This window comes from Erpetoichthys calabaricus, chromosome 4 (genome assembly GCF_900747795.2).
Source record: "Erpetoichthys calabaricus chromosome 4, fErpCal1.3, whole genome shotgun sequence".
NCBI lineage: Eukaryota > Metazoa > Chordata > Cladistia > Polypteriformes > Polypteridae > Erpetoichthys > Erpetoichthys calabaricus.
This window is the reverse complement of record NC_041397.2, coordinates 203,520,826-203,545,307: the sequence shown is the minus strand read 5'-3', so window position 1 is coordinate 203,545,307 and position 24,482 is coordinate 203,520,826. Positions and strand designations below refer to the sequence as shown.

The 24,482-nt window shown below is 37.9% G+C and overlaps 1 protein-coding gene across 1 annotated transcript; it reads left to right on the top strand.

Annotated features, from left to right (window-relative positions):
- Nucleotides 1-2,539: 2,539 nt before the first annotated feature.
- On the top strand, nt 2,540-24,163 carry ets2 (v-ets avian erythroblastosis virus E26 oncogene homolog 2). Its single transcript, XM_028800207.2, has 10 exons — nt 2,540-2,729; nt 5,472-5,540; nt 11,702-11,819; nt 14,475-14,594; nt 17,048-17,248; nt 17,361-17,441; nt 19,557-19,763; nt 20,606-20,869; nt 21,005-21,123; nt 22,812-24,163. The coding sequence occupies exons 2-10, from the start codon at nt 5,478-5,480 to the stop codon at nt 23,025-23,027; spliced, it is 1,389 nt and encodes a 462-aa protein (XP_028656040.1). The 5' UTR covers nt 2,540-2,729; nt 5,472-5,477; the 3' UTR covers nt 23,028-24,163.
- The last annotated feature ends 319 nt before the right edge of the window (nt 24,164-24,482 follow it).

Genomic DNA, 24,482 nt, shown 5'->3' with positions numbered 1-24,482 from the left:
ATAGCAGCCATGTCTTGCAACCATATAGCAAATCAGGAATCAGCAGGACTCTTAAGACTTGGACCTTCTTCCATTTGCACAGATATCGAGAGCACCACACACCCCTTTCCAGGACCTCATGACCCTCCCATGCTTACCCAATCCATCTACTGACTTCATAGGAAGAGTCACCAGAGACACAAATGTCACTGCCGAGATAAGTAAACATCTCGACGAGGTCGACATTCTCTCTGCAGACAGACACACTGCTGATGGCTGCGCCCAAGAAGTCATTAAAGGCCTGAATCTTGTCCTTTATAGAAGCTTTAAAATCTTTGTGCTAAATAAGTATCTGTTGGATTTTCCCACAAGGTTTCATTATGTCATAGAATCTGTGGTTTATACAGTAGATCTGTGTAATATCTCCCATGGCCAGGTGCATGAATTACATTTCTGCTACGCAAGAAAATTTGGGGTGCCAACCAGGTTGTTCTGTTTTTGTCCACCAACAGAAAAGGCAAACAGAGCTCCTTCCAGCAGGTCACTTGTGCAAGCTTGTGACACTTCCTTTCTGGCGGCTGAACCGGAAGTGGCAGGGTCAGTTGACCTCACTGAGAGGCATCTTGGTACTTTGGAAAAAGAAAGAGTTGACAATGTTAGTGATAGCGCCCCTCTCATTCTGGAGGGTTATCACATACGTTGACTTAGCCCGTCAGGAAGTCCTCTGACGCCATGTGTGACACTCCCTCTTTCAATCTCCATTATTCTCAAATTGATATTTGCCTGGTAGAGTCCCTGCAGGGAGCACCCATGAGTATGTTATTTCAGTTTCACTGATAAAATGGTGTAGGACCTTGTACTTTTAATACTGGTCTGCTTAATATCTATGCCTGGTCAATAAATAATCCTTGTATAGTTTCAATTGTGTGCAGTATCTGGTAAGGCACAACAACTGCTAGCATGCAAGTCTTTAGGCTGGCTTTTGTTCAAGTAGACATTTATGGTATCTGACCTTTACTTATACAACCCTTTATTTTTTTATCAGGATATTGTCTTCATTTATATGTTTTACAAAATACTATATTGGTTTATTCTACTAATGTACCAAGCATAGTATATTTTTAAAATTTCTCTTCACAGAAAAGATATTAAAGTCAATCTAAAACTAAGTTAAAAATATCTAATAGCACCATTTATATGTATTTTTTTTTCAACCTCAGTGATACTGTCCTGATTACAGAATGGTGCAAATACCTTTCACATGATTGTCACTTCTCTTGCCAAATGCTTGATTACCCGATGAGTCACTACACAGTACTCTGTATCCTTTTGAACAAAGAACAGCCATTGTTTGCTTGGCCTCTTTAACCTGTGGGACTGTCTGCCCTGTCTGTCTTTTTATTTACCTGCCTATTCATCAGAACCAAATGCCTTCAAGGGTCATATTTTGTCATGAATGTGATCACCCAATCAGAGCCTGAGTAAGTGAATATTCAGGTTCCCCTCAGCAGACTGGAATTTGCACCACTCCTTACTAATTATGATGTCAGTTTTCAACACCCTTATTTCTTTATAGTTCAAAAGTGGTGTGATGTGAAAAGTACTTTACAAGCTATTCTGTGCATTTTCATTTAATTACAACTTTCAATGGCTCAGTGGTTAGATCTTTTGCCTCACAACCCCAAAATCTTGAGTCCAAATCCAGACTTTGTATCTCGCTTATATTGTTCATATTTTTATCTAAACTTTTTTTCACTTTTGCAACGTTTTCGTTGGCATTTTATAAAGCACGTCTTACTTCTTGTAAAGCTACATTCTTTATATGGAAATAGTGCTGTAAAAGTAAATGTTTTTGGTCACTTCTGGTTTTTGCATGTTCTCCTTGTCTGCGTGTGAGTGGATTTTTCACCAGTTCCCAACCCACATGCTACACAGTCGCCTTATGTCGCTAAGCTGGACAAAAAGCAGTTCTGCTAATGCACAGTTCAACAAGTACTCACTAATACAGTATTATAATGTGATATGTCTCCAGGAGGCACTTGTGTCTGCTTGTTCAGGGTCATTCTGTTGTAAGCCTCGATGAAGTGCTCATATCACAAGCATATTAATGGGGATTCTGTCTGGAATGTGTCATCCTGAAATATTTCACTTGAGAGTGATGGCATATTCACACTACGATGTTTCAGAGGAGAACAGATTAGGAGGAGCTGTATTGAGGCGCGAATCCAATGACCCTGGTGTAGGCGGCAGTGTACGTGCAAGCGTGTATTTTCAATGGGTTTGTAAATAAAATCCTCCGGTCCATTTAGACATTATTTATAGTGTGTTACGTTTTTTCCAGTTTGTCGGATGAGTCATCACGTATCTGTAAACTGGTAAGCCGTTGCCCATGCAGTTAACACCAGATGTGCTGTAAGGAAGAGTCCTGCTGACGAAACACCTACGGTACAGGCGCTTTCCAGTGGCGGATAATTAACAGAAGCCCCACCCTGGCGCGATGTGTGCAGCTACTACGACAGAAGTGGGAGGACCGAAGTCTTAGGAAAGGTAAAAAAAAAAAAAAAAACAACAAAACCAAACCACAACAGTGTGTGTCAGCAGTGAAGCGAAAACCCAAGTGTGGATTACTAATTTGTTGGAGTGTTACAGTCAAGATTTGCGCCTCTCTCTAATCGGGACGTTTTATCTCGTCTTTTCTGACTTGGGATTTATTGAGTAGCTCGGAAGTACAACTTTCATTCATTCATCAGGTAGGCAAGTTTCACATTAAAAAAAAAATAGGTCGTCTGTACTCTATTACAATATTAAACCGTTCGTTGATTTTTGTGTTGGGGTAGAAAGCAACTGTTGCAAATTGCGTGTTTCGCTTTATGTAGTAACCGCGTGATACTAATGAAAAAGTGAATGATAGTTTTCGGTTGTCTTGAATTTTTAAATGTTCGTATTTTCCTCCAGATAATTGCAGTGTTTTTTAAAGCGATTTCTTGGTGATGTTGAAAGTTTCCGTATGTATTAGTCCACATACGCACAGTTTTCCGTAAACATGTGGATAGGTGGTTTTCACGTATTTAGAGTTTTCAATTTAAATATATAAAATGTATGAGAAGTACCATTTATTTTGCATATTTGTCGCTTCTTAACTGTTTCAGTTATATCGCAATCAAAAAAAAATTACAATCGGTAGCGGCATTTGCCAATCCTGTACTAATTTCTTTAATCCTTTTCCGTGAGCTCTTTCTGGTGTCTCGGCTCATTCTGTAAATCCTATCGGATAGAAAGCTTTGTTGAGTAGCAGAAAAGGATAATGTAATTTAGCCGACAACGTGCGTCTAACTTACTGTTGTCCAAATGCTCTGCGTTATACCTCCATGTCCTTGGCTTAATGGTTTCTCATTCCAGCGAATGATCGGTAAAAATCAATTTGTATGTGACCTTCCTCGTCGATATTGACAGTTGGGAATCAATTAAATTATTATCATTGCCTTTAGGAGACTGGCACCCATCCGCGGTTGGCGCCCGACCATCCCCAATAATGTCAGTCTCAGGCTTCGGCCCTAGTGAACCTGAACTGGATGGATGGATGGATGGAATGGTGGGGTTGCTTGGACTTTTCAATCATAGTTTTAAAGTCCACCATTATATCGCGCGTAACAAAGCTCAAGATTAAAAAAAGAAATGTAGTTGAGAAAATAAAGAGCCCGAGAGCAGAGCTTATAAATGTCCAAACATCAGTTGAGATTATAAAGTGATAGTGGTGGCTAATGTAAAATAAAACCCTGTGTGTTCGGGGTTTAAACGCACCCTGTCTATGTATCTATTGTAATACAGATTTATCTATTGTAATATGTCAATATGTTAAATTGTCGAAAGCTATTGACAGCTAAAAACAATGTCTCAAAACATATTTGCATTTCAAAATACTACAGAGCACTACAGTATTACAGAAATAATTGCAAGTGGTGCTTTGATTTTAATTTTACCCTCCATTAGTAAAACATTCCATATACTCCTATTGTTTGCTCCAATTTATTTTTATCCTGTCGCTAATGCTTTCAAAGCATTTTAATTCCCCATGATCCCAGGATTTGGAAAATAAATGGATGGTGAAAAGTAGATGAATTTACATTACATTTCAAATGTTTACTGTCTGTTATAAGGTCCATTCTTCTCCTAAATCCATTCAGGGGAACCAGAGCCTGTTTTAGCAGCATCATGTGCAAAGCAGGAGCCAATTCTAGACATCACATATTGCTATTTCCAGTTTATGGTTAAGTACAACGTTATGTTCAAATACACTTTTTTTTTAGTCATTCATTCTTCAGAATGACTTGTGGAGTCGGATGTTAATATAGTAGAAAAGTTGTCTATGTGATAGGATTGTATTATAGTTCTCATTTAACACTTCACAGTCAGTGTGTTATATGTAATATGGTAACGTGACACTATAGCTGATTTTGTGATACAGTATGGTTAACAAATTCTTCACATGTGTAGCTTTGTATTAAAATGGTTTTAAGCATTAACTTAAAGATCAATCAGAAGAAAGCAAATAGTATGCTAGGACTCTGTATAATTATGTTTTAATAATGAAATATTTTTAATAAACATGCTTCATGGTGTATCAGTGGTGATGGTCTGTGAGCTCTACATTTTAAAACAAACACTCGCCAGCTAACACACCCTGAAAGCATTTTGTTTTCTCAAGATATGTCCTCCGAAATACATCATCACACGGCATTATGTTTTTCCTTTAGAATTTGTTACCAGATCAATTAGTGGTAGATTTATGAATGGAAAAAGAGAGACTGTTGTTCTTTACTAAAGAGAAGAGTGTGGGCCACATGCATGTTGTCTTTCTTTAATGTTCATTGTACTTTGAAGTGAGAGTCCGTTGAATTAGAGGTGTGTTTAATGAGTCTGCAAAACTAGAGATGCATTTAATCTTGGATATATACACTTTGACTTAAGTGATGGGATATTCAATCTAGTAGAATACCCACAGATAACCATACAGCAGAACCACAGGCGGTGTTGGTGGTAGGTGAATGTTTTGGAAGGAAACATTTTGAAATGTGTCCCTTACTCATTGACTGGTTCAGGTCAAGTCCCTAAACCTGAAATGAAATTATATGTGTGTATAGAAATTAGGTCGCTGTTTAGTTACACATATGTGTGATACTGTGTTTGTTATCAGTATTTTCTAGACATTATATTTGTAAATCTACACTTACACTCTGAGCCTGGCACCAGAGATGAACATGACAGAGGAATAACTTGTACTGAATTTATTATCATGTTTGGGAAATGCACCGGTAAGCCGTTCACTTTAAAGGACAGGATCTTATTAAAATAATTGTGAGAAAGCAAGTTTTTTTATTTGGTTTAAAACTCGTAATACTGAATACGATAATTGGATGATGACATTACAGACTTAAATGCGTGCACATTTCCTTCTTTCTTGTAATTTTCTGTTTTTTTTGTTTTCTACATAGATTAAGATGTCTGACTTTCAAATGGATCAAGTTGCCCCCTTGTCCAGTAGCTGCCGTGGAAGTCTGAAGGTAAGTTTTGTTGTGTCTGAGGGCACATTTTGTTAAATAAAAAAGAACAAGTGTTGTTGGAAACCCTTCTTGGACATTTCCAGCTGTACAGTTGTTAGCACTGTTCCTGCACGTTTCACATAACCTGGGTTCAACTCCTAGCCCTTGTCACTATCTGGGTGGATGAACTTTGTCTGAGATCACTTCCCAAATAGTTCTTGTTAAGTGAACTGTGTAGAAAGCTGACTGGGTGTAAATGAGTGTTTGTGAGCTCTGTAACAGATCAACGTTTCTGTTGTATGCCATATTGCCTCTCTCTTAAATATTAGAAACATGGGTGTCATAGTGGTGGTGGTGGGGGGGTGATTACTCAGGGCCCACTACGCGGGGTTCGAAGTCTGGAACAAAAAGTTTGTTTTCGAGAGGAAGGGACCCACAGAGACTGCTTATATATAGGGCCCAGAGTTCTGTGCTACAAGCCCGACTATTAAAATGTAGTTTTCAAAGGGCAGGTTTCAACCCCACTTGTAGTTTTCAGATAATGTTCTGTTAAATTGTGCTGCTGCTGTATTTGCAGTATTAAACATCAGAAAACATAATCCGTGTCTTCAGAGAACATTGTCAACAGAAGATATAACTGACACATCTTATGAATGTACCCTTCCAAAAGCTTTAGAATAAGTGTGATCTTTTCGCCATGATTTACTGAGTAAACTTGACCATACTGCCTAATAAACCTATACAGTGATCCCTCGCTATATCGCGCTTCGCCTTTCGCGGCTTCACTCCATCGCGGATTTTATATGTAAGCATATTTAAATATATATCGCGGATTTTTCGCTGCTTCGCGGGTTTCTGCGGACAATAGGTCTTTTAATTTCTGGTACATGCTTCCTCAGTTGGTTTGCCCAGTTGATTTCATACAAGGGACGCTATTGGCAGATGGCTGAAAAGCTATCCAGCTAACTTTCTCTCTCTCTCTCTCTCTCTCTCTCTCTTGCGCTGACGTAGGGGGGTGTGAGCAGGGGGGCTGTGTGCAGCTGCTTCCTGAAGGACAGGCTGCACGGAGCTTCGCATACTTAAAAGCTCAAAGGGCACGTATTGATTTTTTTTATCTGTCTCTCGCTATCTCTCTCTCTCTCTCTCTCTCTCTCTCTCTCTCTCTCTCTCTCTCTCTCTCTCTCTCTCTCTCTCTCTTCCTGCTCCTGACAGAGGGGGTGTGAGCTGCCGCCTTCAACAGCTTTGTACCGGCGGTGCTTCGCATACTTAAAAGCCGTATTGATTTTTTTTTTGATTGCTTGCTTTGCACTCCTTTGAAAAGGAAGATATGTTTGCATTCTTTTAATTGTGAGACAGAACTGTCATCTCTGTCTTGTCATGGAGCACAGTTTAAACTTTTGAAAAAGAGACAAATGTTTGTTTGCAGTGTTTGAATAACGTTCCTGTCTCTCTACAACCTCCTGTGTTTCTGCGCAAATCTGTGACCCAAGCATGACATTTTAAAAATAACCATATAAACGTATGGTTTCTACTTCGCGGATTTTCCTACTTCGCGGGTGGCTCTGGAACGCAACCCCCGCGATGGAGGAGGGATTACTGTACTCCTAAAAACCTTCAGTGCTCGGTGGACCTTTAGTTTTAATATTTATCCAACACAGAACAAAATATACTGTCAAAATAAAAACATAAATAACTCTAGTCTCTGTTCCCCTTTCAAAGCCTGTTCCTTTAAAAATAAAAAGGAAAGAGCAAGCAGCTGTAATTACCACCCAGACTACACAGAGTGATGAACAATGAAAAAGACCTTGAAGTGGGTTTCCAAGAGGGATTTTTCCATTGTTATAAAAGGAAACAGTGGGTGGAGGTTTAAGAGCTGGAAATGAATTAAAGATGGAGGGGGTAGTGACTCGTGTGTTTAAAATGTGAAATTTGCTCTTCTTTGAAGCAAAAGCAAATATCTGGAATAGGTTAAGACCAAACAAATTGCTACAAGTTATATAATGTGAGTGTATATATAAAATCACATACACAGTATATAATAAATCCATGTGTGTGTATAAAATATATAATGATAAAAAGGAGCAATCAAATTTACAAATTTACTTGTTTTTTCTCCCTTGATGCCATGACGTTTGCTATGTTGCGTTTCATGCAATTTTTATACGATCTGTTTTTTACAAAATAAAAAATAACAAGCCATAAAGCAATTACATACAGTATATTTTTGAATTAGAAAAAACTCATTGAACTTTCCATATTGATTTAATGCCTAGGATTGTAATTATCTGTTATACAAATTACACTATATCCTGGTACTTGAGTGAATAACGATGTTGAGAAGTGGTTCAAAAAGGCTTTTCATTGATATGAAAAGTCAGGAGAATGTATTATGTATTGACTGTAAATGAAGGATATGTGACCTGAAATAATGTAAACAAATATAAATGAGTAATGGTGCCTTGATCTCAGTCAGAGACAGCTTGAGTCACTTGAGTCAGTTAGAGTGGTGTGCCCATTGGTAATTTATTACTGTGGGTGTAACATACTCCTAATGCAACCAGCAGAACGGAATGAGGAAATGCAGTCTACCATGGGTGGCAACAAATGGTGGCCTCAGCAGGTTACTGAAAAGCTGAAAGCCATGAGCTCAGACATGAAACCTGCATGCTCATTCGAGAGAGCAAATAGTACAGAAATGTGTGTTCTGTGGGATAAAATGTAACTGGGGAAAGTAATAAGTATATAAATCTAGTTGTAAATTAATTTTATTGGTCTTGAAAAGGGGTTATTTTCGAATAGTTGCACAAAAGGAAAAGAAGTTGCCCCCTACAGATCTATGCTTCAGGGACTCCTACTTAACTATGCCAAGTATATTGAGTTGGTGTGGTCGATATCCTAGGTGGGAAGTATTCTCTTTTTCTGTCTATTCGCCTACCACTGCTATAGTACCTAGAATTAATCCTCCCCTCGGGTACCTCTTTTGTTAGTCATTCACTACCTAGTTACATGTTATGCAGTTAGCTTTCTGTCCCCAGTTTAAACCAGCTTACTGGAAATGTTGGGAAACATGATCCCCATCTCTCTGATTTAATAATGTACAGTTGAGGCCATAAGTTTACAAACACCCTTGGCTAAAAACTTTCTTACTCAAAATTGCCCAACTTCACACATGTCACAATGCAAAACAATTCATGTGTTAAGCCCATTAGTCTAGCTAATTCATAAACATAGGAGGTTTGTTGTTTTTATCCAAGGGACAAACAGACAGATTTATGTCAACTTTTAATTGCTGTGCCAGATTTCCAGTGGATCAGACATTTAAGTACACCAAGTTAGTATTTGGTGGTGTTGCCTTTAAATTGCTTAACCTGAAGCAAATTCTTAGGGTGGCCTTCCACAAGTTTCTCACAATATTTGGCCAGTTTTGTCCCATTCCTCTTGACAGAATGTTTGTAATCAAGTCAAGTTTGTGGGCCTTCTTGCTCTGACAAGTTTCTTCAGTTCAGTCCACAGATTTTCTATGGCATTCAGGTCAAGGCTTTGTAGTGCCTATTTCGTTGTCACTTTGGAAGTATGCCTGGGATCATTGTCTTGTTGGAAGACCCATTTGTGATCAAGCTTTAGCTTTCTGGCTGATGTGTTGAGGTGCTGCTTTGGAATTTCCAGATAACATTCCTTCTTCATGATCCCATCTATTTTATAAAGTCCACCAGTCCCTTTAACAGCATGATGCTACCTCTCCCATACTTCACTGCTGGGATGGTGTTTTTTTGGATTAAGAGTCTCACCGTTTATTCTCCATACATATTACTGATCATTTTGGCCAAATAATTCAACTTTTGTTTCATCTGACCAGAGAGCACTCCTCCAAAAAGCTGTGTCTTTGTCCTGGTGAGCAACTGCAAACTGTACTCTAGCTTTGTATTGATTTTTGGAGTAATGGTTTCTTTCTTGGTTGGCAACCTTTCAGGGCAGGGCATAGAAGTGCTCTCTTAATGGTGGATGATGACACTTTTTCCTGGTGCCTCTAGCTCCTTCATTAATTATTTTGTTATCTTGGGGTTCTGTTGAACCTTTTGGAACAAACATTTTTCATCCTTTTACCTGATCAATGTAAAGTCTGTATGGTCCCAAGCTTTTTATATTTTCGCATACTTGATTGTACAGTTGCTCATGGTATCTTGAACTGTTTGGAGATGGCTGCTAAGAAGGGATCTCTGTCGAAAAGATACACAATTCTTCTTCTTAGGTCTTGACTCCATTTGATTTCCCCATTGTCTTACCACAAGAAGGCACTAGCTCTACAGGTAGGCCCTTATATACAGGCATAGGTGTCCCAGTTACCCACTAATTATGATAATCAGCATTTTAGAAGCTGCTAAAAGTAATTACCGGTACATCAATTCACGGAGTCATCCATGCTGTTTAAAGAGACAGACAACTTGGAGTATGTAAACTTTTGACTCATAATCTGACACAGTAGTTAAAAGCTGAAATATATCTGTCACATAATCTTTGTTTTGGAGAAAGACCCCTATGGAAATTGAGTTGGTAACATGATGTGTGAGAAGTTGGGGAATTTTGAGTTTAAAGGTGTTTAGACAAGGTGTATGTGAACTTATGGCCTCAACTGTAGTTGTTTGTCAGGCTTTGCACAACCCTATTTGTTAAATTTAAACATTTTACTGGTGTATTTTATTTCTTGGAATGTATTTCGTCATCTGTAACAATTTATCCAATTATCACATACTTGTGGCTTTTTGTTCATTGTTGCTAGCTGAGATGAGATCATATAGGTGAAAAAAAAGTATAGTGACCATTGTGTGTGGTTTTTTTTTTTTTTTGTTTGTTTGGTTTTTAATTTTTGCATCTAAGAAATGTGTTATATGGAGACAGCTCTTCAATTTGCAACTGGACCAATATACTTTTTTTAATGTTTTTTTTAGAACTGCCAGGTGGTTAGTTAAATGAGCCCTTCACTTTTCTGAAGCTGCTATGTAAAGATTGGGTCTAAGTCCAAAGGATGCCCAAGACCTTGGAGGGTGGAGGAAAAATATTTGGGGTGGCAACTGGCTAACCTGGATAAAGTCATAAAAGTGATGATGATAATGTGAATGATAGTAAAAAGCGAATTTCTGCTTATTGGTTACTTAACATTTGAAATGTGAATGATTAAACTTAGCACTACAAGGGAACACCAGCTGTGTGGTCAATGGAATGAATTTCCTTTTCTGGAAGGAGGCACAGTGGTTGTCACAATTTACCACTGTTCGTGTGGCGTTAGAACATTCTCCCCATGACTTATGGGCTTTCCCCTAGTAATCCTATTTACTCGTACTTCTAAAATGTGTGGAGTTTAGATTAAGTGATGAATACAAGCTGTTGTGGTATAAGTGAGTATGAGCTGTAGTGGACTGGTGCTCCACACAGAGCTGGTTTCTGCCATGTGCCAGATATCATGGATATGAGCTTCTGCACCCCCAAAACCTTACACTGGATTACACGGTATAGAAAATGAATGATTATTTTTCATTATTTTATTCTTATAAAGTAAAGTACTCCAGTGACAAAAATATATAAAATGGCATTTGCATAGTTTTGCAATCCATAAAATGTAAGATTTGCATGGTTTTAAATTCCAGCTTGTTTACAGTTATAGATGGTTCCTTTAGTAGGACCTGGAAGCCTGCATTTGAGATTCCCAAAACAGATATACACTTGCACTTTTACAGCCTGATCAACTTTTAAGGTTGCAGCACAGCACACATAAATATACACTAATGGAGTTAATTATATGAAGCTTTTACGACAACATGGTTATTGCCACACATCTTGGATCTCAGGGTCACATCAGGCTAAGAGGCCTTCGTTCTGTGGCTAAAATTTCTGTCTTTGTAAGCCTGAGCTAAAGCTTTCCTCATTTTTTTTTTTTTTTTAGCAAAATGTTATGTTAGTAAGAGTGCCTGCATATTTGTATACCTCAAGCTGATGTACACTTTCAGGCAAAAGGTCTTCCTGGTAGTCTCTCACAATTTATATGCAAATCTAGAATGAAATAAGAAGATTACAAAAGCAATGTTTAGTGATAGTTTTCTGTTTTTAGTCTTAATATTTTATAACTCATTAAAAAAAGCAGTGCATTTATCTTGCATGTTTGTTTTTTTTATTTTTTTATTTTACAGCGTCAGGCTGCTTTTGATATTATTGAAGACAGTGCAGTGTTCCTCCGACATTATCTGTCTTCTGATGATGACCAGTCAGTCCAGGAAGTCCCATCAGCTCTTGATTATGTGTCACATGGTAAGTTTAATTGCAGTAATCCATTTGAAATTAGACTGCAAAAAATATTTAGGGAAAATTGCCAGTTTTTATTTTAAGTTAATATGCTATAAAATCGTATCCCCTTAAAAAATTTGTATTTTGCCTTCCCAATTACTGACCATGTTTTTTATTCAGTTGCAGTTTGTTATGTTGTGCTGTTTTCTAAAAAGATTTGTAATTGTGTAAAAGTAATTATGGTTTCTGTGAAAGATACCATATGCCCTGATATTGACTGGTGGCTTATCATGTTCCCATTGTTGTCAGGACAGGCTTCATAACCAATGACTCTGAGATAGATTCAGTACAACTGATCATGGATGGCTGTACTTTACAGGACAAAGGCTTAAAAATAAAACTACTGCCTCTAACCTTCTTTTGTAACTGGCTAATTGAGCTATGAATCTAAAATATAGTCTCCTTTTGAGGTGTGGTTTTATTACTAGTGGTCAGTGAATTCTATTATCATACTCGCCATTCATTCAAACATTGGACATCTGTGTTACGCAGACAGGAGTATCCAAAATAAAGACATATTTTTATCAATCTAGGCCTGTCAGAAAAAGAATGATACAATTCCATACTAGACAGTGTAATGTGACATAGCATTCTCATAATCCACTTTATGTGAATTTCCCATTGGGATTAATAAAGTATCTATCTATCTATCTATTTATAGTTGCAAGGAGGTCAGACTCTATCCATGAAGCATTGATTCCAGCCAGTAACTAATCATAGACAGGGCACCATGTCCATTCAGGGTGAAAATCCTGCATATTTTATACTTTTCTGTAGGATCAGATTCTGGATAGGGCTGATTAAACTGTCTGGAGGCACATATACCCCTTGTGTGGTTGGAGCTCTCAAAAGTGGGCACTGGACTTGTCCCTACATTTATAGAGCCTGTAAAGATGGACTGCAGTGGGGAGTGGAGGAGTGTGCAGTGCACATCCACCTTTCTTGTGGCTAGTTTTTAGCCAGTGTTCTGGATATGCTCTCAAACAGACTGCAGGAAAATTAGGGAACCAGCGAAAAGGACCACTGGATATCTGCTGCTACAAAAAGTAGAAAGCCAGACAGACTGCTAATGAAGTAAACTCTGGCTTGAGGACTGGACCATCCTTTTCCAGTGTATGGATACAAAAATCAGACTGGACTACAAAACTAGTGGTGGGAGTTCAGGGTTAGCAATTGTAACTTATTTTGAGCATAAGTCAAGTCAAGTTGGGGAGCATGCACTGGTACAGTGAGTTACCGCGCTCACTACACAACAAAACAACTCGGGATCCCGGTTGGCAACTCCCCAGGCAGACACATGGTCCAGTCCCACCCTCCGGAAATGACCCTCTATCTGCCGCAGCATAAGTAGATGGACAAAACAAGACAGAAGTTATTCAGTCCATCAAGCTCATTATGATGATCTCCTCACCAGCCAGCAGTGCCTGATCTTCATAAGGAACTCTGAAAGAAATAGTAACATCAGGACACTGCCTTTCCAGCTTCACTTTTTCTCTAGTGGACAGTGTTGCAAAGGCTACATTAAAGATGTGATACATCTGGGAATACAACTCCAACTTAGTCTCCTCACGAAAAAGTTTTGTTGGCAACCTACTGTACTGTATAACCTAGTGTTTGTAGGAGATGAACTCAGTGAAACTCGGTGGCAGAGAAAAAGTGCACCAAACCTTGAAGGAGAGAGTGACTATAAATAGAGCATAAGGTGTACCACGAGGACTGGTGGAAATGGACACTGTAATAAACACTACAAGTATACACAAAGAACTGGCAGGAGAGGCGATTCTCTACAACTACAACCTGTCTTGAGAGTTCTTCCTGAGAGAGTTATTGTATAGGAGTTTGCAAGCTATTTATTTTGGACCAGTTAAAAGAACAGTAGCTAGTGTTACACCAGCCATTCATAGTGTTAATCTGTTTCAGCCTGAATACTGTTCTAAAATGTAAGAAGGAGGAGATTACAAAACCAGGGTATCCCACGATTCATATTTAAACTTTGGATAGAATACTATGTGTGCGAGGAGGAGAGCTTTAGCACTTTAGTTGCCATATGCTTGTTGACAGTGTTGATTTTTGATGCTGTGCACTTCTTTTTTTTTTCTAGTAGTGATTACTTGTCTTCTTGGTAAAGTAAATTTAAAAGCATTCGCCATGTGATTCAGCATTTTCTTTAAGGACAGTAATTTTAATTATGAAATCAAGCGCTAAAACTATTAGTTTCTCAATGGCACAAAGGCCTGCTTAATAAATATTGTGTTGTAATAAGTGAATGTTGAACCAAAGATCACACAGGATGTAATTGCTACATCACTGGGAGAACATTTGATGACAGCATGCTATTTCAAAGAAAAGGAGAACTTACTATGGATGTGCACAATGTCACTAGTGGCTTTGTGGATTTCCATCGGTTGCAGAATCTCCCACTGTGTTTGAGGCATTTCCTTTCAATTGACCACACATTGCAACAAAATATGCATTTTTTTTGTGTAGTAAATGATAGTGTTTCTCAAAATAGACAAAAATAACTTTTACATCCAGTACATGATTCCAGTAAGCTGACTGTCATGACCCTTGGCAGATAACAGCTATAATTTTGTTTTTTTGTGTCTCCGTCTTCTCTAGACCTCAGCACCTACGGAGTACCCCTTCTGACTCCATGCAGTAAGGCTGTCGTGAGCCAGGCTTTGAATGACAGTTTTAGTGGCTTTCTAAAAGAGCGAGGCCGTCTTGGAATTCCCAGTGGTAAGTGACTATTGTGTCTTGTGGCTCTGTGCCACCATTTACTGTGGACTGAGAGACTCTTAACATAAAAGTAAAGAGTGTTGTACAGTACTTAAGTATTCCACTTAGATGTTATGTATTTATTAATTCTTTAAATGTCAGTATTCACAAAGCAGCAAAAGAGATCTAAATTATAAAATGTGTCCAGTTGAACAAGTGCTGCATTTGTGATGGATGAGCAAAAGCAGGATTCCTTAATGAGCAAATTCTGTTTCACCAACTGTTCTTTATGATTCCAAGTCATACAATTTCCTTGACTGTTAGCGTTTAACTTAATTCCTTTGCATGTTATTAAAGACAACAGGCCTTGAGGGTACACAGAGTAGGGGTCTCAGATGATAACAACCCAAAGTAATGAATTATTGTGGCACAGAAAAGTGAAAAAATGCCTTTGAGTTCGCACAGGTACAGCCATCCACTTGTCTTGTTCAACAGTTACCCGATTGTGAGAGAACACACTGAGCATCCATGGATATTAAACTCTTGTAGACTGCACAAACACACAATGGGCAGAGTTCACCTGGAGTCACAGATCTTCCTCTAAGTTGGCTATTTAAATGAGGAAAAGAACCAGATTAGAGACTTCTGGAGCAACCTTGTACACTGTCCTCTTGTGCCCCCCTTAAACTGACCCTCATAATAGTAATAGTAATACATTGTAGGCAGTGTACATTATATATACATTTAAAAGTTCACAATCTATACTACTTAACATTACACTTTTTTTTTTGGGTGGGGAGGGGTGCATATAAGCAGAAGTGTTTTGTTTCCCACTTATCTAGCTACTGTATAGGCTAAACAGATTAGCAGAATTGTGATCAGAGGTTTGGTAGGGAAAGGGTGATTGTGGACATCATCCCTGGCCCATGCACTTCTCATGTCATTAATAACTCTCTCCATACACCTTAGTGATAAAAACAAGAAAAATGATAATTCCCATATTTCAGTCCCAGCTTGCTGGTTGTTCATCTAGAAAGTGAACCAGCATTGTTGGTACTCTGCCAACCATTCTGGCACACTAAAAACAGATGGTTATACAATGTATGCCAAAGCGCTGGAAGCCTTCCTTGTAGGGAAATGATTTTTCTTTACCTGTGCTCATTATTTCATCTGTTTAGTCAAATTTTATTTTTAGGTATCCATTATAAAGCAGCTGTTAGCAGTCTATTTTTATTAACTGTGGAATTTGTCAGTCAGTCATCGTCCAACCCGCTATATCCTAACACAGGGTCACGGGGGTCTGCTGGAGCCAATCCCAGCCAGCACAGGGCGCAAGGCAGGAACAAATCCCGGGCAGGGCGCCAGCCCACCACAGGGCACAAGCACCACACACTAGGGACAGTTTAGGATTACCAATGCACCTAACCTGCATGTCTTTGGACTGTGGGAGGAAACCTATACAGACAAGCAATAATACATTCTTACAAAGAACAACACATTTTTTTGAACCCCATAAAAAATGGAAATAGCTGTGGAAGAAGAAGAGTGTCTTACACATTGTTTCACATGTTATATGTTTTTAACATGCAAACTGACAATTGCTGTTTATGATGAATACCTTAACTGAAGTGTTAATTACCCCAAATTCTTCAGTCACCAACACATTCCCTGAACTTATGCACATGACCACATTTGACCAGCCTGAAGGCATGGATCAGATGAAAGAATGCTTTTCTGAAGAAGCCAAATAATTAGGGTCATTAACAACAAAGGAGAAAGAAGCACATTAAAAATACTTGTCAAAAAAGATTTACTGGAATTCAGATTAAAAAAACAATCATAACACTGCAGCATGGGTAAGAGCAGTAATGAAGGATAACATTTTTCACATGGCAGTATTAGAGATGAAATTAGATAAAGGTCAACATTACAAAAGAAACTGAAAGCTGAATCAAGAGCAACACAAATACAAGGGGCACAGTCAGTATAGTTTCAGCAGTTTGTTTTTCCTTACGACTGCAGTTCCTTTACACACTGCATGTCAGAGTGCCTATCTAACCTTTCAAACAAATAAAGCTATTTAAAAAGTTGGATCTGGATTAAATTTAGGTCCACAATATGTGAAGAATGTGGTCTTTTTTCAGTTATGAGCTACATTGAAAACAATCCATTGCAGAGGTCATAGATTTATTTGAGCCTGAGGAATAGTTTTCATTTAAGGGCACCTTTTAGCTTTTTAAATTAATGATCAATACATTTCCAGGCTCACATAAAGATTGCATTTAGGGAAATCTGTTTGCTTTTGTAAAATAAATTATTTAGATGGGTACTGTGTGTGAGGACTAGAATTATGTTAACTTGGACATGTTCCCAGATCCACAACCCACGTCAGGAAAAACAGATTGAAGCTGAATAAGCGAAGATGTCCCCAGTTGCTTAAATAATTGAGCAATTTTTCTTTTTCTTTTTCTCAGATCCACACCAGTGGAGTGAACTGCAAGTTTTCCAGTGGCTCCGTTGGGCATCCAATGAATTCAGTTTGGCAAATGTGAACTTTCAGAAGTTTAATATTACTGGGCAGATGCTCTGTGACATGGGCAAAGAGCGTTTTCTAGACTTGGCACCTGACTTTGTAGGGGACATCCTGTGGGAACACCTGGAACAGATGATGAAAGGTAAAATAGTTTATGGGCATTGTAGTAATTGTATTAATTAATGGTAAAAAGCAACAAATAAAATGCATTCATGTGGATAACTTTTGTTTATTACACAATCCTTAATTTGCAGATTGTCAAGAAAGTGAACAGTCCCAGTTCAATAATGTTACCCCCGATGTAATTTCCAGCTGGATCAACAACAACTTAATTGGTAAATCCATTCAAAAGTTTTGTCATTTCTTGTCTTTTATTTTTAATTTTTGACAACGGGATAATCACAATGTTTACTACTGCTGTCTCATTGCTGGGTTCAAATCCTGGTCTTATCACTGGTTAGGTGGAGTTTGCATAGTCCACTCTTTCCTCTTGGCATTTACTGGTCTTGAATGACTGAGTATGGTTGTGTGTGGCCTGTGATAGTCTGGCACCTCATCTGCTGTTGCTTCCTGCCTTGCACGTGATATTGCTGGGCTGGTTTTGGCATCTCACAGATTTGGAAAATGAGTGGTTCATACAATTATATTCCTAATGATGAGGAAGCAGTGGCAAAGAGCATCTTTTGTGCTTGGGCTGAGAGGTTGTGTGAATGTGTCATGCTTGTTTTAATGTGTTTCTTTATGAAGTATTAAGAAACCATAAGCCATGAGATAGATATAAACCACAGAGTAATAATTTATTTCTGGCAGGTAATAAAAATCCAACATCCCAATAGTTATTTTACTTGTGTATCTATTTATTCATATGGTGAATTAGAACATTGCAGTGTTTTAGCTGTTTATTTGTTTTTTTCCCTAAAATTGGAGCACACATTAGGCAAATGATTTGTTTAGGGTATTGGGGACCAAATTATCAGCTTTGTAAACATACATAATGGGTACGAGCCTACTTCCTACAAACCTCCTTATGCTGTTTTTTTAACATTGATACTGTAAATGTTGCATAAGTGGAAAATATTTAGCAAGCTATGGATGGGGACTTCAGATATGCAATCATGTAGTTATGTATTTCTTTTAAATGTAGATAAGACAATCTGCTGCATTTAAATTTTCCAAGAAAAACATTACTTCAACATTTTCCTCTAGATATATATATTTAAGTTTATGTTGAATTATTGTTGAAAAGCCGAATGTACCAGGTTGTACTTTGAATTGTTCTCTGCTTTCTCCCAGAACATACCGTAGGGTTCACTGGTCTTGCTCCAAAGAGCAACCATTGCTGGGACGACAACCAAAAATCAGATGGACTCCACTAATATAATGATTAGCAGGCATTGCCTCATGGTGATCACCTTCTGTAGCAGTAACTTATTTGTAGGAGTGAGCATGCAGTTCAAGATCTCATGCTGCTGAATGAGCTTAAGTATGGCAAAACGCACAATTTTTTTCCTTCCCACATTTTACTCTCCTTTAAATATAAACATAATTTTGTTCAACTTAATCTATTTATGGTTTGTCATAACCCATTCCGGTCCTTCAGTAGGATCACTTCCCTATACTACAGGCATTACCAGTGGCAGAGGAAAATGAATACAATAACTTTGCCAATCTGTAGCTAAGCTATACTTGCCTCATTCAGCTAGGTCTAATTCAGCTGCCTCAATTGATAAGAAAAGCCAAATAATTAATCAGAAGTATGAGCTGTGACAAAATTTAAAGCAACAAAATTACTTCTGTCCATACCCACCCGCAAGCTAAGGGATGGTGTTGCAGAATTTTTTAAACTTCCATAACAAGGGCAGCAATACAGATTTAGTGAGAAACCATAGTAAAGTCCAAACAGATGCAAGGCATATTCTTAATAGGTCCGATAAGATGTCAATACTGTAATAAAGGTGAACACCTGGTGAAACAATAAATATTAAGGCTACTGTATATGTTCTGGTTATTCTGATCACAAATAATGAGTTAGTTTTAAGATCCATCAAGAAAAGTTTGGAACACCTAATAACATAGCAGTTCACTGTTTTGGTGATTTTGGGGAGTTGATCAGGTTATGGATATAGTGTTTATATAGGCTATGGGGATGTGGATATTCTACATTGGCTTTGTGGGTACTTTCACGAGAAACATCTGTGAAGGATTTGAACCCCATCCAAGGCTGACTCTTAATACTGCTAGGATTGGCCACAGCCCTCAGTGAATTGGATTAAGCAGCTTTAAAATTGTTAGGTAATGTTAGGTCACCTCAATAAAACAGACAAGGTCATCCAATATGAGGTGTTTAAACATCTGTTAATTACCAAGGATTTTGTTTTTGTGTGATAAGGTTTTCACTAACATTAAAAAGAGGAAAGCATTTTGTTAACATCACTTGTATTTTTTTTCAGATTTCAGTTTTGATCAAACTCAGATGAAGAACTTACTAGATGAGCTGTTGGACAATTCAGAAAAAACATCAGTCAAAAGTCTTTCTGGCACTGATCAGGACTACCAGATGTTTTCAAAACCACAGCTACACACCATCAGTATGAACTACTACACCATGAACCAGGACCTAGCATTTAACAGTCTGAATCTTAAAAACCGCAGAGCATGTAAGTCTCTTCTGCATTGCAATGTTTAAATCTTAATGTGGTGGGGGTAATAAAAAGGCAATAGGAAGTTTATCAAAATACTATGTATCCACTATGTGATTATCAAGGAAGTAGCACAGTGGCAGAGAAGTCGGTACTTCTGCCTTCCAAGTCCAGTGTCTTTTGAATCCTGTGGATAGCTACAGTCTCTGTGGAATTTAGACTTCCTCCCCACATCTGTGCGGGGTTTTCTCCTGGTACTCCAGTTTTCTTTCCCACAACCCAAAGATGATTAAGTTGTGAATTTCCCCTTGGGATTAATAAAGTATCTATCTATCTATCTATCTATCTATCTATCTATCTATCTATCTATCTATCTATCTATCTATCTATCTATCTAAGTTAATTGGCAACTTCAAATGTGGGTGTGATGCGATCTTGAATAGGTTTAAGCAGGTTTTAGAAAATTACATTATGATGAAAGCCTGGTTCCTCTTTGAATACAGTAATAAATGGAAAGACAATGCCACATTTGAGAAATTAACATGTTTAGTAATATGTGGTGTTTTTAGCTTTTTAGTTTCATCGACATTGGCACTTTGACAAAATGATTAAAGCATTGGTGCGATAGCTGGTTCAATCCCCGCCTTCAGCACCCTTGGTGATCCTAAGATAGTCACATAATCTTCATGAGTTTCAGTTGAAAAAAAAATACAAATTCAGTCAACTGTATTATAGCTCTGCAAATATTCAAAACTTTGAGGGTAATACTAAAAGATGAAACAAGTAAACAAGTTTTATTTTTATATAGCGAATGTGCTATTTAACATGAGATGCAAATTGGATCATTTAATGTTTTTTAGATAACACCAAAGATCAGGATTCTGTGGAAAGTGCTGACAGCTATGAGAGCAAGGACACTGCAATGCATTCATGGAATAGTCAGTCCTCGCTGTCTGATGTGCAGAGAGTACCATCCCATGACAGCTTTGATGAAGACTTTAATGTCGGAACCTTATGCCTTAACAAGGAAGGTCTGTCTTTCAAAGACTACGTACAGGAAAGGAACAACCCGCTGGAACAGGGAAAACCTGTCATACCTGCTGCTGTTCTGGCAGGATTCACAGGTAAAAATGATAAGGATGTCTAGTCCTAGTGTGGCTTTGATTTTCTGTTTTGTTCATGGCACACTATTCTGGTTCTAAAGGAGTGCTAATTATTAAAAGCCTTATTTTGACATTGTTTTATTGTATGACATACAGGAAGTGGCCCTATTCAACTCTGGCAATTTCTGCTTGAGTTGCTCACTGATAAATCCTGTCAGTCATTCATCAGCTGGACTGGAGATGGATGGGAGTTTAAACTTACAGATCCTGATGAGGTAAACAAATTGCCCAGTTGTAATTTCTTTGATTGTATGATTTCTATTTATTTTTGTATGTTTCTTATCTGAGCTATTTAGTGTTTTGTGTGCGATCATCTTTTCATTTTAACACCCTTAACGTGAAAACCGAATTTGGTGTTTGCATCTTGGAATGTGTTAAGTCAGAGGACCTCAACTGCAACATGAGAGTTTCAAATGTCATATGATTTCAGTTAGGCAATTATACATTTTGAGAAGAAGGGCCATAATGGCATAGTGGGTAGTGCTGTACCCCCACTATTCCAGCAACATGGGTTTGAATCCCAGCCAGGCTACGCTTTATGTGGAGGGTTCAGTTTTCTCCCCTGATCCATAAGGGTTTTTTTTCCCACATTCCAGATCTGCAGTTAGGGTGCTTGACATATCTAAATTGGCCCTATGTGGGTGTATAACAGAAGGTGTGCAGCTGTGGGCTGGTGCCCTATACCAGTAAAACATCTGGGATATGCTGTGATATCCTGAAAGCCTATATTGGAAGAGGCAGAACATTTTAGAAATCGTATTTGGCAGTGCAATTTAATACCACTGTGCACCTGCGAAGACGCTGGATTAAAAGAACCTAAAACTCACCCCAGTAGACACAATCAGCATTGCTACCTCACCCCGCCAGAAGACTGGACAAGGCCACTCTGTGTAGAGTTAGTACTTTGTTCCCATGTCTAATTTGTTTTTTCTTCACACCCCAAAGGTCTGTAGTTTAGGTGTATTGGTGACTAAATTCACCAGTTTAGGGTGTCCTACCATAGACTGATGCCCCATCCAAAACTCACTGTCCAGCTCCTGTGACTCAGAGTTTGATTAATTGCAATGGAAGATGGGTGTATGGTTGCATGGAAGTATAATGCGTCTAAAAATAAAAATCCAAAGATTTTTAAAAGCAGTGGCATCAGAGCTAAAGGGGTCATGGCATTAAATCAATGAACTAATAAGGCGCAGTTTAAAATAAAAACAAACCTGAGGTGAAGTTAGGTTTTGTCTTGTTTTTTTTTTTTTTTTTTGTTTTAACTCTTAAGTCCATTCTGGACAAAGCAAACAGAACTAAATGTTACAACACTCTTACCTCTCTAACAAACAGTGAAACCTCAGATCTCCTCTGCTAAAACAAAAAAAAAAACTAAAATCCTAACACAGCTAGAAAATTCCGTTAGGTCTGTGGACTTGGTTGCTGCGTGGTTTGTAAAATATGACCTGGTTTATAAAGTGTGCTTTCAACAGAATAAACATGACTTGAGTATTCATATCAGAAAATACTCTCAAGTGTCTTTTGGAGAGCATCGCTCTTTACTCATAGACTTTGATAATTATTTTGTGATATATATTGACAGGAGCTTCCATTCCCATTATTTTTTTGAAGGTTGTTCTCTGTTTTGTGTTTTTTAATACCTTTTTCTTAAGGGCATGGGTTTCTGGGTTTTGGTGATTCCATACATGGCAAAATGTTATGTTTCTTATTAGTCTGCTATGATAAGTTTATTAACAACAAAGAGAAACTGGAGAAAATCCTCGAGCATGCAAACACCACCGTAACATTGTTGCTGTCTTGGATTTCCGTCTAACGCTTTTGCCTACATTTTGGATTTTGCTAATTTGATTACACGGGAATATAACCTACAAAACTTTACACTTTTTTTTTTTTTGTCTCCTAGGTTGCTCGTCGATGGGGCCGGCGAAAAAATAAGCCCAAAATGAATTATGAAAAATTAAGCCGTGGTCTCCGTTACTACTACGATAAGAATATCATCCATAAGACTTCTGGCAAGCGCTATGTCTACCGATTTGTCTGTGATCTGCAAAATTTGTTGGGTTATTCTGCAGAGGAGCTGCATGCCATGTTGGGTGTTCAACCAGATACTGAAGACTGAACATCAGCTCCAGAGAAGTGGAATGCTTTGAAAATGTGCAAAGTTGTTAACACAGCTCTCAAGCTTCTTGAGTGCTCTTTATATTGCTGAAGAGATGTTGTCTTTGATAGACCATCGTAACGGCACAACATAATTGAGGGGAAATGGAGGCTGTGCTTCACCACTGGGAGGAATAACTTGCCTGTATTTGTGTTTCTAAGAGCTGTCACACTTTTCCGTTTTTGTTTATACACATACACTGTATTCTGTGTATTGATTTATGATGAACCTTGCCTGATGTGAGCTGAGGTTGCAAAAGAGCTGTTTCCTTTTTTGCTTTTTACTTGAAATTCCAAGCTTTAAAGGCATGGTATCTGTTTTTGTTCTGGGTCATAGATTCTAGGTAAAGTGATCCGTGAAAAGCTCTTTCAAAGCGGCATTCATTTATTCATTCAGCCTGGTTTATAAGACATGAATGTTGTTGGTTAGGTTGCAGTTTGTTTTTATTTATTTATAAGGTTGTATTCAGTAAGGGAAGTTGCATAAAATGAAACTGTAGTTAAATTAGTCAGTGTGGTTTCAAAGTGAATTACTCAGGCGTTCAGTATGTCATAGCCAAGAGAGGTTTAAAGAACCTGGGAATTCACAAAAGATACGTCAACAGTAAAGCATATGGAATCAGTGGTGATATTTTTTCCCAGTGAAGCGAGACATTTCTGACTATTTTAATAATCTTCATTTAATATTTGTATTTATGTACGTGTTTATGTATATAAAAAATATATATATATATATATATATTTTAAGTGTTTCTTAAAATTGAAATATTTTGTGAAAACCAAATATGTCGTATGTTTGCAGTTGGTTGAGCAGAGCTTAAACCTTTTTTTTTTCTTTTCCCAAAAGAGCGATACCCATGTAAATAAATGGTTTTTATATTTTGTTGTATGTTGTATTTTGCATGTCCGTATGAGATTTGTTTTTTCAGAAACTGTAGACAAATGAATGCAGACATTTTGTATATTTTTGAGAAATTTAGGTGCATTTATCCTTCAGGTGGAAATAGAAGGATGTTTTGTAGCAGCTATTCTAACTGCACTTAACCTAAAGAGGTTATCAGATTCAATAAACGTTTATTTTTTTGTAATTCAAGATAATTGTCTGTTTCATTACCCTCTCAGTGATTTAGAAATGAAAGAGTTGATGAGTGGTCCTTTATTAAAGTTGAATTAGGGCTGCACGATTAACCATGTTTAACATCACTGCTTTACAGCTGAAGGTGTTAGTACACATTGTGGATACTATGATGCTCAAAGAAAGAGAATGAACCATTTCTAATATACTCTATAATGTAGCCAACAACAGGAGATGTACAAGAGGTCTCTTATCTTTACTAGACTACATCACTGAACACGCTGCAGCAGTGACTCCCAAGTTCAGTCCTGGGAAACTGTTTTGATTGTGGGTTTTTATTCT

Bases quoted from the DNA above. Each gene is read 5' to 3' on its own strand.
- ets2 (XM_028800207.2), top strand. From the start codon at position 5,478: ATGTCTGACTTTCAAATGGATCAAGTTGCCCCCTTGTCCAGTAGCTGC. The intron at 17,249-17,360 runs GTAAAATAGTTT...CTTAATTTGCAG, and splicing joins CCTGGAACAGATGATGAAAG to ATTGTCAAGAAAGTGAACAG. The intron at 20,870-21,004 runs GTAAAAATGATA...TATGACATACAG, and splicing joins TGTTCTGGCAGGATTCACAG to GAAGTGGCCCTATTCAACTC.